This window comes from Protopterus annectens, chromosome 8.part0, assembly GCF_019279795.1.
Source record: "Protopterus annectens isolate FY-2018-M chromosome 8.part0, PAN1.0, whole genome shotgun sequence".
Taxonomy (NCBI): Eukaryota; Metazoa; Chordata; order Ceratodontiformes; family Protopteridae; genus Protopterus; species Protopterus annectens.
Window position 1 is genome coordinate 1,301,493,952 of NC_056741.1, and position 14,277 is coordinate 1,301,508,228.

The 14,277-nt window shown below is 38.4% G+C and overlaps 2 protein-coding genes across 6 annotated transcripts in view; one reads left to right on the forward strand and one right to left on the reverse strand.

Annotated features, from left to right (window-relative positions):
- The window catches only part of FOXRED1 (FAD dependent oxidoreductase domain containing 1), a 422,838-nt gene extending 412,591 nt beyond the window's left edge, over nucleotides 1–10,247 (reverse strand). For 2 of the 3 annotated variants that reach the window (XM_044080822.1, XM_044080820.1), the window contains exons 1-2: nucleotides 10,131–10,247; nucleotides 7,945–8,104 (exon numbers count right to left, since the gene is read on the reverse strand). In XM_044080822.1, the coding sequence (XP_043936757.1) occupies nucleotides 7,945–8,098 (154 nt within the window). In that variant the 5' untranslated portion in view covers nucleotides 8,099–8,104; nucleotides 10,131–10,247. Of the gene's footprint in view, nucleotides 1–7,944; nucleotides 8,400–10,130 lie in introns of those variants that run through there. The other variant, XM_044080821.1, reaches the window with a different exon arrangement.
- A 30-nt stretch (nucleotides 10,248–10,277) lies between these two features.
- SRPRA (SRP receptor subunit alpha) overlaps nucleotides 10,278–14,277 on the forward strand; it is an 880,927-nt gene continuing 876,927 nt past the window's right edge. For 2 of the 3 annotated variants that reach the window (XM_044080817.1, XM_044080818.1), the window contains exon 1: nucleotides 10,279–10,558. In XM_044080817.1, coding sequence (XP_043936752.1) covers nucleotides 10,442–10,558 — 117 coding nt within the window. In that variant the 5' untranslated portion in view covers nucleotides 10,279–10,441. Of the gene's footprint in view, nucleotides 10,559–14,277 lie in introns of all 3 variants that reach the window. The other variant, XM_044080819.1, reaches the window with a different exon arrangement.

Here is a 14,277-nt window from a genome sequence, read left to right on the forward strand (position 1 = left end):
AGACTATTTACCATTACTCTCACCACACTACTCTTCATCCAAAATGTTTTATATATTTCAACATCCTATGCTCTTCTCTGTGTCTGTTTGCTTTGTTTACTAGCATTCGGTGCAATAAAGGATCAAATTCTTTGTTAAAGTTTATGCAAAACATCTAGAGCTCTTCTGCATTATGACTCCACCCTGTTACTGTCAAACACTTCAAAAACTGCCAGATGGCCCAATGAAATATCTGTATGGTGGCAGACAAATTAAATGGTATAGCATAATTATTTATCTCCTGCAGATCTTGGTTATATAAAAAAGGACTGTATTTATCACCAAACTACTAACGAATTACATAACCCCTTTCATTTCTGATTCAGTGGAACAACCATAACCCAGGTCAGCTGTTGCCAATATTATTAATACAGCAACTGTTCTGCAGCCAACCCAAAGAAGTACCGGGCCATTTTTTTAAGATTTCTTAAATAATGATAGTATTGATACTGTGAAAGGCTTGGGATCATTGTGGACTGTTAAAGCAACCGATTTTTATTTCCCCTTCCTCCACCAACAAAACATTGCATTTACCTACATACAATCAGGAAATTAAATGCATACAAAAAGTAGCAAGAACAATGTAGTAAGGAATATTTATAATGAGAAACCTGCAAACACTCCGGAAAAGGGCTGCATACTGCCGCAAGTGTTAATTCCATTGGAAAAGCTACCACATACTTCATCATATCTAACACAAAACAACACAAAGTGGCATAACAGTTATAGTAATATAAAAATAGACCTGTTCTTTGTTAATGTAAATCTAACTTGGAACAGACAGTTAACTGCATTAAACATTACCAACACAAAACAATTCAAGGCTGCTACCAAAGACTACCTTATAAATCACTGGTCATGCCACTGCACACAGCCACCTTAACTTTCTTTCCCTCTCAGCCCTCCATCCAACCCATCCTCTTAACAATTCTCACTCTGTCATCCTATCGCTCCTGAATTTTCCTTAACTTCTCTTTTCATTCAACTACCTAACAATAGCTAAAGAATTCCCCTTACAACTATTAACAAGTAGCTTTACTGACCTGATTCAACTTACCCTCATACCTTCCATGTTTTTGTAACCTCTTTCATACATTCCATGCTTTTGTAACCTCTTTCCCTTCTCTTCCCATCTATTTACTTCTTCTTACTTTCTTTAGCTTCTGATACATGCCAAATCATGTGTACTGCATATATTGTCCTTACTACATCATGCCTTGTAAATTATAACTCCTTAATAACTTTCATATAATAAATATTGTTTATCTGTTTGTAATTGTTTAGTGTAACATAATGGAGCTTTTTTCCCCGGGTCTCTGCTGAAAAGGGCTTTCTGCTCAGACTAACTCGGTCAACAAATGTAAAATAAATAAATAAATTATAAATAAATTTGCACTTACAAGCTGCTATCAACTATTGTTTTAATAAGTGACAATCTAATATGTACAGTTCGGAAAACAACTTTTCCCATGGCAGGCACCATGGTGAGCAGATTATTACTGGCATCACTTATGAAGGATGTCAGACCATCTTCTTTATCTTTCTGTCTTTGCCTTACAACCTGATATAATTTCTTTGCACCATCTCTCATGCCTTGTTTTTTGCTATTGCAACTCTCTCTTAGCCTCTTTGTTAGCCAACCAGTATTCCTTCACAGCCTTGTCTGTCTTTTTTATCTCACACTTTTTCCTGCCCTGACTGCGGTGGTGGTGCTGCGGTAGCGTTGTCGTCTCACAGTAAGACATTGTCCTGTTCGATTCTCAGCAAGGGCGTCTTCTGTGTGGAGACATGTGTGAATGGGTGTACCTTCGTTGAAGGTTGTGCACCAGGGCTGGCAACTCGGCACGTAAAAATCTACTGCCAATCATTAGCGGACCAGAGTTCCGCTGTGGCGACCCCAAACTGGGAAAACCTGAAAGACACAACAACATTCTTTCTTTTGATGACTTCCTGGGCTTCAGCATTCCACCATCAGCTTTCCTCATGCACCTTTTTTTTTTTTTTTTTTTTTTTTTTTTACACACCTGGCTTGGCTGCATATCTTCAGAAAGCAATCAGTATGAAATCAGTCATGATATTAATATAAAATTAATATAAAAATTATGCTTTGTGTTACATAGCTAGAAGGGGGATTCTGTCATCTAGTTAAACTTTTAATTTTAAGTAGACATCTAATCGAGCACATGTCTTTGTACTTTAAAACTACTGGTTGCTTTCTGAAGCATTTTTTTTCCATTTTAGTAGTTTATTCTGTGTTTTTTCGGCTTGGCTGCATATCTGTTTTTGTAGTTCTCACACATACTGTTTTGAGGCGCTGCCATAAAGTCCACCCATTTCCTCTTCCTTTTGAGGTGCTAGAGCCCTGAGTAAATCTCTGAACCCTTGTGCTTTCTCTCCAGTCAACTTCTAAGTCTTCAGCCTGGTTTCAGTTGACCGTAGAAGCTTCTCTGACCACTGCTTGCAGCCGAGTGTGGCAACCAGTGGTTTATGCTGTGGACAGGCTGTTTTACTGGGGAATGACTTTGCAATCACCGACTCTGTCCCAGTATCTCTTCCTTACTAGGAGGAAGTCTATCCAAGTTGCATGTTGGCTGCTTTTGTATGTGATCTTGTGACACTCTATCTTGCTGAACCATGTGTTGACTATCATCAAGCCATTTGCCACACAGAAGTCTACAATGGCCTCTCCTTCTTTATTCCTGATGTGCCAGTGCCACCTATGTGGACCCAGGCAGTCCTCTTATCTTGTTCAGTCTGTCCTGATATGTGAATTCAGGTCACCCATTATCAACACCAATTCAGGGTGTCTTAGTCTTGTTATTGCCACTTTATATGTAGATGCAATATTTGGCTGTAACCTTGAGTTAGGAGAAATAAGCAGGGAATGGGGGCATTCAGAAGGACTGGAGGAAAAGGTTTTAGCAAGTGGTTTTGCAGACCATATTTGCAGCAGTCAACATGTCATTCAGAAACACAGTACTGTCAGTGGACTAGGATTAGGTTCATAGGTAGGTACTAGGCTATCGGCCATAGGGCCCATACAAGCCTAGCCAAAAAATGTACCCTGGCTTTCGCCACCCAAGAAAATTATTTTCCTGTGCCCCTGTTGAGCAGAGCCACAGAAGTGATTCCCGGGGTGAGTTTCCCATTTCCCATCCAATCAAGACTTTTCTTGAAGAGTGCTAATGAGGAGCTCTGTTTGACATAGATAGGTAGTCTGTTCCAGAGTATGGGTAATCTCTGGGACAGGAATCTATCGCTCCAGCAAGTTCTGTTTATTGTAGTGACAAGGTTTAGGTCCCTAGAGCGTGTAGCTCAGAGGGATTGGGATTTCTTTAAGTGGAGCATGTCCAACAGCTCTGGGTTTGACATAGCTTTGCATGTTAGGCAGAGATCGCTCCTGAGTAGGCGATATGCGATGGAGTAAAGCTGTAGTTTTTTGATACGGTCTGCATAGGGCATCTGTTTGAGGCCAATAATCCTCTTTGTGAGGTATTTCTGTGGTCTTTCCAGTTGTTGTAGATGTCTTGTGAGGTACATACCAAAGGGGTGTTGTACTCTATAATGGGTCTAATGAGTGATGAGTAGAGGGGAGCAATGACCTCTTTTTTTCTGGATGAGAATCCTTTTGTGATGAGATGAGCCACATAGAAGGATTTCCTGACCACTGTGGCGATGTGATTATCAAAGGAGAGACTACTGTCCACCTGTGTCCCAAGGTATCTTATCACATTTTCAGCATTAAGTAGACTACCAGCTATGTGGTATTTCATGGGTACAGAGTTTTTACCAAAGGGGATGACAATACACTTTTTGGCATTGAGCTTCAGGCCATGGCTTTGACACCAGGTATCTGTCTCAGTGAGGCCCTTTTGTAGTTTATCCACATCATTAGGAGTTTCGAGTATGGCTCCTAGTTTGCAGTCATCTGCAAACTTTGTTAGCCAAAGACCTTCTGTGTTGGCCTGCACTTCACAGAAGTAGACACCAAACAGGAGAGGACCCAGGACTAAACCCTGTGGTACTCCACTTGTCACTGGTATGATGTTGGATTTGGAATCCGCTACTTTCACAGTGTGGGTTCTGTCCATGAGCCAGTTGGCAACCCATCTTGTGACATAGGGACTTATACCTAGTTTAGTGAGCTTATCTATAATTCCAGAGTGGGGGGATGGTGTCGACAGCCTTGGCGAGATCTAGATAAGCTGTGTGAACCATTTTACCCTCATCTATGGCTTTGGTGACTGCTTCAAAGAAGTCAATCAGGTTTAGGAGACATGATCTGCCTTTTACAAATCCAAACTGGGTAGGGTCCAGAGTTTGGAGATTACCAATGTCTTTGTTTATGAGTTCCACGATGATACGTTCCATGGCCTTGCAGACCAGGCTCGTCAGGCTAATGGGATGGTAGTTCCTGGGGTCCATCGTGGCTCCCCCTTTGTGGAGTGGGATAACCGTCGCTGTGCGCCATTCAGTGGGTACAAAGCCTGAGGTGAGGCTATGATTGAACATGGTACTTAGGTAGGGTACCAGCTCATTCTGTAGTTCGTGTAGAACGCAGCCTGGGATATTGTCAGGTCCCATGGATGCTGTGTTCTTGGCTTTGGACAGTGTGTTTTTTACCTGTGCAGCTGTGATTACAGGAACTTTGCATTCTTCCAGTATAGAGATGAGCCCTCTAGGAGGTGAGAGGGGGGTAAATTTAGCACTAAACCTACCTGCTAGGATGTTGGCAATATCAGTTGGTTCTGTATATTTAGTGCCATTGTGCTGTAACTCAGAGCAGATATGAGTGTTCCCATTTAGATTCTTGACATAGCTATAGAATGCTTAGAGTCAGTGGCAATTTTGTTTTCGTAACTAGATTTGGAGGATTTTATGAGAGATCTCAGCTTCTTACTGAGGTTGACCAGGGAGTTCCTCCAGTCATGGGATTTCACTCTTTTTTGCAACAGTTTCTTTCTTCTATTGTAGAGTTTGTTTATGGCAGAGGACCACCGGATTGGCTTCCTTTTTTTGGAGGATAACATCTTGGTTCTATTAGGGATAGCATGATCCATGCACTCGTGTAATTGCTTATAAAGTGCATTTGTGTAGGATTCGGCAGTCATACCCTCTATTGTCCATCTGCATGGGTGTCATGAAGTTTGCCACTTCTGTCTTAAGAAGTGTGAAGTTGGCTTTGGAGAAGTTTTTTACGATGGTTTCCCTAATTAGAGGTGGGATGTGGATGTCTAGGCCAATTAGCTTGTGGTGGGATCTGACTAACGAGGAATTGACCTCTGGTGTGGATCACTGGTTTCCCATGTTGGTAATGACCAGGTCTAGGATATTGCTGCCCCTGGTGGGGGTATGAATAAGTTGATCCAAGGCATTGGAATTTATGAATTCTAGAAAACGTTGAGCAAAAGAGTTGGTACATGAGTAGTTTTCCCAGTTAATGGTGGGGTAGTTGAAATTGCCCATTATTAGGGTGTTGGGTTGTACCCTAATACTTTCCAGTGTATCAAGAAATGAGGAGTGTGAATCCTGGGACATGGTGGGGGGTCTGTAGCAAGCTACAATTTGGATTGCGGTCTTGCCCAGAGTTAGTTGCACTTGGATAATCTCGGATGCAGTATGCTGTGCAACTAGCCTGGAAGTGTGGATATCCTTAATGAATATGGACACGCCTCTGCCTTTAGTGTGTCTTTCTGGGTTAGGTGGCCGAAAGGTGTGGTATGAATTGAAGCCTGGTAATGCAGGGGTGCTCTCTGGAGCTTTGAACCAGGTATCTGTCACTGCACAGATGTCAATGTTCTCCATTTTAAGGAGTGCCTCGAGTGCATGCATTTTGACGTTTAGACTTCTAGCATTGGATAGCATTACCCTCAGATTCTGCTTGCTTGTACCCATTACGGTGGTGAATTTGTCATTTGAACCTTGCCTAAAAAAAGGCACTATAGGGGTGGCAAGAGCCTTAGCCAGTATCCGGAATCCTACGGGCGACAGGTGCAGGTCATCTCTGGCAAAGCATCCTGGACTGTCGATCATGTCGTCCCAGGCAGACAAATACTGGATCCCCTTAGAATGACACCAGAAGCTTAGCCAATTGTTGAAGTCAATCATTTTGTCCTTGTACTGTGGTATCATTCTGGGTGATGACATGATGCTACTCAGGGTTAGGGTCATACCTACCAGGGATACAAGATCAGAGAGCTCCTCCATGTCTCTTTTCATGTAGTCCAGGGAGGTATGTCTCAGGTCATTTACACCAACATGGACAATGACAGTATCATATTTGTACTTATTGTGGAGTGACCTGAGTGGATGCGTTATGTGGCGGATCCTGGCACCTGACAGGCAGCTGACAGTAACTTTCTCCTTGTTTAGTCTAGTGAGTGGAACATCAGTATGCCTGACTATAGAGTCACCTACGACTAGAGTGTTGGGTACGTTGTTATGCCTTATGGGCTGTGGTTGAGTGGCACACTGAGTTTGCGGGCTATGTGTCATTTGGGTTGTGTTGGGGGGTGGAGTTTGCTTGTGTTTATGCTTTGGATGTCCCTGATGCTTGGGCAGGTTTTTATTGAGAGCCTCCGCGAATGTAGGTGTGTGTTTTGTGTTTCTATGTGTGTGTTTTGGTGGTGTAGGTTTTGAGGGACTATGTGATGAGTGTGGTGTGGTGCAAGTGTTTACCTTCTCCTCTTGACTGTCTAGTCCAGTCTTGGGTGAAGAGAGCTTTGCTTCCAGTTTGGCTATATAAGTGCATCTCTCACAGGTTGTAGTGTTGGGTGGTAGGAGGAGAGGGTTGTCTGTGTACATGAGGCAATTGCTGCATTGTCCCAAGATGCCCAGATTCATCAAGTAGACAGGAGAAATCACTGGGAGCTGACCCTTAGACATGCCTGGATAAGTGCTTATTTATTAAATACTAAAAACTGCTTTCCACTAGACAAGTGAGGAAAGTTGAGTGCTGTAGTAATTTGCAGCTTATGTAATGCTTACAATGAGTTCTAAACAAGTGCTGAGTTCAAAGAAACAGATTTGAGTGCTGAAACTAGAAAACTGGCTAGTTATAAGAAACAAAACTAAGCTAGAAGGCTTCCCTCCAACACAGAAGGGCTTGGGGGCTCAGAAGCCGACAAACAGTCTAGACCACTTAACAGGAAAGGCAGGAAACAAGCTTAAATTTTTTTTTTTTGTTCTCTTTCCCAGATGCTCTCTTTGGTCGAGTTCACTACTACCCACCCTTTCTAAGAGTGATTCTTCTGAACTTAAGCTGGGCATGCCTACTCCTCACACAACCTCTTAAAATAAGCAATTAAGTAAACCACTGTGTCACTTACATGTTATATACAAGTAAACTGCGATATCTGTGTTACAGTTGGTTTATATGCTATGTCTCCCTAAGCATGGAAAAAACTCCTGTAATGAATATCATAGACTGTGCTCTATTTTTGGCATGACAATATATTTTTTTAATTAATCACTTATCCAGTATCAAATTACTTAATATAAACCAAACCCATTATTTTATATTAAATTTCGACCATAATGTACATAAATCCAGTCCTGGGGGAGCCCGGACTATTTGGTTATGTTCTGGATTTCTGATGCAGCAACTCAGTGACAACAACACGCAAAAGAAAACACACACACAGATACACACACACACATATATATATATATATATATATATATATATATATATATATATATATATACATATATATACATACATACATACATACACACACACATACATATAATGTGTGTGTGCATCCCCTAATGATGAACCAACAACCAGAAGTACTAACTGCTGGCTTTAGCCACATTCTGCTACAATGTAAGGAATGATATTTATACATGACTATTAAAAACGCATACTTATTATAAAAGAAAAAGAACAAGGCTATCACTCACCTTTAAAGACATCCTCCTGTTTGCAAAGAAGCTTGCTAGTACTTATTGACCTGCTGAAGTTATTATACGGACTGATGCAAGCAGTGATTCTAACCATACAGCCGAAATCTGGTGGTCTAATTTTCCGAAATACAGCAACACTTGCAAAGTTCATGTTAACCTGAATGAAACAAAATAAATAACAGTATTCAACAAATGCAATTCGCAAAAGCTTTTCTTTATAGTGATTGCTCCAGGTCAGAAGTACATGCTACAATGGGGCGTATAGTTAGCGGTATCCAATGGGCAGACAAGACGTCACCGATATCGTAACCAAGAGAATGTATTCCATTATACCTTTACTACAAAGCATATTAACAATAGCTAGGGTTACCACCTGTCCCTATTTGTGAGGGACAGTCGCTCTTTGGGCAATTGTGCCCTGCAAGAAAGACTACAAAATGGCAAATGTCCTAAGATTTTACGACAAAACATATTTCCCAAATGTTCTTTAATAGTTGCATAAAACAGTTATTTTGTATCTGAAACACTTAAATGTTATACGAAGCAACATAAGCAACTTAAATGCTATAAGAACGAGTTTTTATTTTTGCAAAAACGTGAAGTTCTGTACTTTGCACTTGCCGTGGGTATGTTTTGTCCTGCAAAATCTCGCGTTTCTACAAAAAATGTCCCACTTTGGGCATTTGAAAAGGTGGCAACTCTAAAATAGCGGATGTGACAAATGTGAATATCGCCATCATCATACAATCATGATACATTATATAGTAACAGCAATACAAGACTGGCATGTATTCATACCTCTCAGCTGTCCAGATTATTGTCTCACATATTTAGTCTGTTCCACATAAAATGAGTGGTTTTCTGACAAATTACTGAGGACTGAAGTCACTAAATGACACATATTTGAGTTTCAGACTTAATATCATACAGAAAAATACACGCAAACACAAATCATGTTATTCTACCAACTTTCGAAGCTTACAAGTTCAATATTTTGAAACTGTCCCGATTTCTGGGACTTTGCCCCCCCCCCTATCATTTTAGGATTTGTCCAGATTACTTGTGCTAAGAAGTTGAGCGGTATATTGTGTGCCGTTGACTTAATTGCTCAATAATCCACTCCGATTTACTCACAAGACTATTTTGTTGCGTTGATTTTAACTACATTGTATTTTTCTGTTAGTTTATATATTTGCTGTGCCACTCACTTTAACCGCACCGTAGATTAAATTATTCTCATAAAAATATGATGCACCCAAACACAACTTTCAATATAATAGTGGAACCACACACCTCTCAATCTCTTTGTGCAAAAAAATCTGGACAAATCCCGACATAATGGGGGGAATAATGGTCCCAAAATAGGAACAGATTTTAAATGTTGCTCTTATTAACCTAAACTTTTTTAAGGATATGAAGTCTGAAATTCAAATGTCTTTATTTAGTGACTCTCGACTTCAGTCCTCAGATCACCCCAATAATTTGCCAGAAAACCACAGATTGTATGAGGAAAAGACCAAAAATATGAGGCAAAAATTTGGACAGTTGAGAGGTATGAGTGGAACTTCACTTGCAACTGTTATGCATATAGCACTGCAGATCTATTGATAGTTGCACCGTGATATTACTTCTGAAAGCAGCGCAACATTGCTGCAGTCAATCAACTATTTTTATTTATTTTTTTATTTATTTAACATTTGTTGACCGGGAAAGTCCGACTAGGTTCCACAGAGCCTGTTTTCAGCGGAGGCCCGGGGAGAAATGCTCCAGATGCATGTCTTTGGAATGACAGTACTTTTGTCAGTCGCGGAGTTCCCTCCGTAATCCGCGCAAATCACAAGGGTTAATACGCTTCTCTTTGCGTTTGAGTATCGTCTATGTAAATCAAAATTCAAATAAAAATCGTGATTACTTTAGAGCATATTTATCCATTGTCAACTGCACATACAACATTTAATTAAATGTCAAGATACAACGGTTTAGTAGTTTGATGATCGGACGTAATTCTACAATTTAATAAAACGAGAAACTATTAAGTTACAATTACAAGACTGTCTCACTAAGAAAAAACATGCCAGTGGAAGCAGCTAAAGTGGCTACAATAAGTTTGCAAAGAACACTGTTTAAAAAGACAATCTGATATGTACAGTTCGGAAAATTAATATTAAATTATTAGGAAACACCTTTTTGCACGTCAGAGTGGTAGGTGTGAGTACATTGAGAACGACCGGTGCGCCTACAGCCGCCGCTTACATTGAAAATAAACTACCGTCCGGACTCCGATACTTCTACATTTTAGTTCCCAGCAGCGGAGGAAGTTCATTACTCCTAAACCACGACTGACGTGTCGAAATAACAGCACGCGTGCGCTGAAAGTCGTGCTGTTACTGCACATTGATGTTTCTGGGCTGCGACCTGGTCTGTTATATTCTTGCGGTCTCCCTTTTATCGTGGTGTATTTCTGGTTTTGGAGTCCAGCACTTAGAGAGCTAACATGTTGGACTTCTTCACCATCTTTAGTAAAGGTGGCATCGTGTTATGGTGTTTCCAGGGGGTGAGCGGCTCGTTTACGGGGCCCGTCAATGCACTTATTCGCTCCGTTATACTTCAGGTACTTTAGCTGTCTGCTCTACTGTACTAATAAGCGAACAGCGGCAGTAGTACGTTGTTGGGTACCAGCTATGTTTTGAAACGCTGTAATTGAGGTTGTTTGTGTGTAGGGGGTTGCAGTACATTGCATCTGCAGTTTGAGAGTGGTGAATAACGATGGCTGGGATATAGCAAGTACGATCGATTTTATTTTACTCTTAGTTGGTGTTTGCTGTGGAGAGCACTTGTTACGCTCATACAGATGATGATGATGAAATATTAACGTTTCCTCCCATATGTAGTAACTAGGAACTGGATTTTGAAGTTATGTGCTTCAAGAATGTTTACAGTGATTCATCACAACAACGAGTCCGCATTGTAACCATACATCATAGATGTACATTTTGGTACCTTAACTGTCTTTCCCTTGTTTGTATTAACGTTTCCTCCCATATGTAGTAACTAGGAACTGGCTTTTGAAGTTATGTGCTTCAAGAATGTTTACAATGATTCATCACAACAATGAGTCCGCATTGTAACCATACATCATAGATGTACCTTTTGGTACCTTAACTGTCTTTCCCTTGTTTGTATTATCAGAGACTATAATTTCCGCTATTACCTATTTAAAATGTTTTAGAATAGAATAACTGTTTTTTGTTTTATTTTTTTTTTACTTTAATCAAGAAAAGATCTTTCTTTCAAGAAAGTACGAACATTATCAACCTAACAGAATATGAATATATCAAGTTGTCAACACGGATTTATAATTGGATTGCTGACACAAAAAATAACTTCAGTGTTTACATGCAAGGCTGAGGAAGATGTAGACGTTATTATATCTAGAATCCATACAATAAAACAATTTTCTATAATTCTAATAACACGAGTACATGATATTTTCATCTGTTTGAATAAAGAATCAATAAAGTTAATAATCTAAACATTGCTGATAGGGTTTGTGTTTTCTTGTGTAAAATAAGACTTATGTAAAATAAGACTGTAACTGCTGACATTATCTGTTAAATGTAAAAAGTTGCCTTGTTTTTATGAAAACATACATTTTCTATTGTGTATTGTAACTGCTTAAAAGCTTAGTTATCTGTACTAGATGATTTACTGTGGTTATATTTGATGTTTATACAGTCATTTTCTTGTATTTGATGCCTCTGCCCATATTTGTGTGGCTAAAAAGGGTACCTGTACCAGACTGAATTGGTTTAACCAATTTGTAAGTAAAACCAGTTTTTACAGACACCTGTGAGGGCTTGTGTTGTTGTAATGTCATTCCTTGGTGTTCAGTATTCTGAATCATTTGGTGGAGAACAATACTTATATGCCTTCGAAGATTCTGATAAGAGTGTGTGTGTGTTCGGGGGAACATAATTATTGTAGGCAGAATTCAACACTAGTTGTTTTGATAGCCAGTTTTATGGTCAAAATGGCTTCAAAGCTTTTGGGCACTGCTCACCTAGACTCAGAACATCCTTTCAGTTGCACAACTTTATAGTAAATAAATATTACAGATAATACAAATAACTATTTGCAGTTACTTTGGTATCATTCACTTCATTAGATAACTGCATGTTTATAGTTATATACTAATAAACTCTGTTTTCTTGTAGTTCTGGACTTCTGTGTTATTCTCCCACTGGAAACTAGTGGTAGCTGTTTTTTTTTTTTTTTGTTTACTCACTGATATTTTTCATACATTCCATTTGTTGGCAGGATAGTCCAACTAACATGTAATGATCCCTTTTAGCAGATGCCCAGGGAGAAAAGCTCTTTCACACTGGCTTTACAATATTATGGTGAAAGAAATAAGCAAACTATGAACTGTCAAACGGAGAGAATCATGTAAAAAAATATGTAAATATCAGTTGCCTACATTAATTAATTTTATTTTTTATTTATTAGCAATTGTTTACTGGGCAATGACGGCCTCTTTTCATTTGAGGCCTGTGGAGAAAAACTCCACAGTTAACAAAATGGCAAATGTTAAATATTTATGCGCGTATACAAAATTAGTATGTAAAGAAAGAAAACAGAAAAGAAATAGATCTCAAATGCTATTATCTTCCCCAGAGTTATATTTCGGTTTTGCTTAATAGCAGTGGTGATGATAAAAACTTTCATTAGCTTAATAGGTGCAACAGAATATGTGTAAGGCATTACCAGTAGATATCAGATTGTTTGATAAGGCAGTCTAGGTGTGGCTAAGCTACTGGATTTTATGAAAGCCCAGAAGTTTACTTTATTCAGGAAGGTCAAAAAGACACTATCGAAAGAGAATTGAGGGATAGAGTTATAGCAGTTTTTAGTCATAAGAGTAGCAGGAGCATAGTTAAGATGTGGGTACCAAGGTTTGCTTTCAAGTGTTTTGGATGTACGATTTGTCTTGGGTCTTGTTGTAGAGTATTCCAGCATTCGGATACATAAGAGAAATACATTTGTTCACCATGTTTATTGTTTGATCTTTCTACTTAGGTAGTACAGTAGCAGCATTAATATCATAAAAAACAAAAGAGGCTCTCCACGACTAAAATACGGCAACACTTTATTCGAAATAAAAAATATATATAGTAGTAGTAAGCGCTTTCACATTTTAAAAATGTTTCTTCAGACTTTAACATACACATATCCTGAATCCATTTATATATACACCTACATTCTTCTTAGCCAGTTACTATCAACCAGTCATCAAGTAATTAAATAGATTGATTAATCAAGCATATCATCACTAATGAGTATAAATAATATATCAACCAAACAAAACTGTATGTACAAAACTTGATATTATAGGCAATACATATATGATCTGAAAACTAAAATATATAACTACATAAATATGGAATAAATATATAGAATATCAAATATATATGAATATTATATAAAGACTTAACAGCTGTATAAAATACTTATAAAAATGTATATAAATATCAATACCCATATCCATATATCTATACATATATTATTATAATAATATTATTCCCACTTTTCTTCATAAAAATTCTTTAAAAACTTTATATATACAAAATTTTATATAAAAAACACACACATATATATATATATATATATATATATATATATATATATATATATATATACATGCACATACATATGAAAAACCAACTTGTTTTATTGGTTGCATAATCCCTATGAACATATATATATATATATATATATATATACATAACATAATATAACAATCATGCACACATGCACATATACAGCATATACACACATATACATATTTACATACACACATGTGCACCATGCATACCTATCCTGTACATATACATATATTGCTCTATTTGCTCTGTTTATTTTATTGTATTCTATATGTATGAAAAACATGAACTCCATTGGTGTTTGTAAGGTTTTGCTAACAAAAATGGCTTGAGTGACACCTTCTCATTCAGACCATGCTCTCTATGTGCCTGTAGTCTTATTATCCATCTATTTTCTCTCTCTTCTGTGTGATTCCTAATGTCACCTAACCTCTCTGTTTTCGTAACCAATTCCAGTACCATAAACTTAAAACTATGTCTAGATCCTACTGTAATCACATGCCTAGCCAAAGCATTGTTTTCATTTTCTTTGTTTATGGCATATATATGCTCTCTAACCCTTTCTCTTAAAGTCATGTTTGTTTTGCCCACATAGAATGATGCACATAATTGGCATTGGGCTATGTAAATCAAATATCTGGACCTACAATCAGCGTATTTATCAAAAATG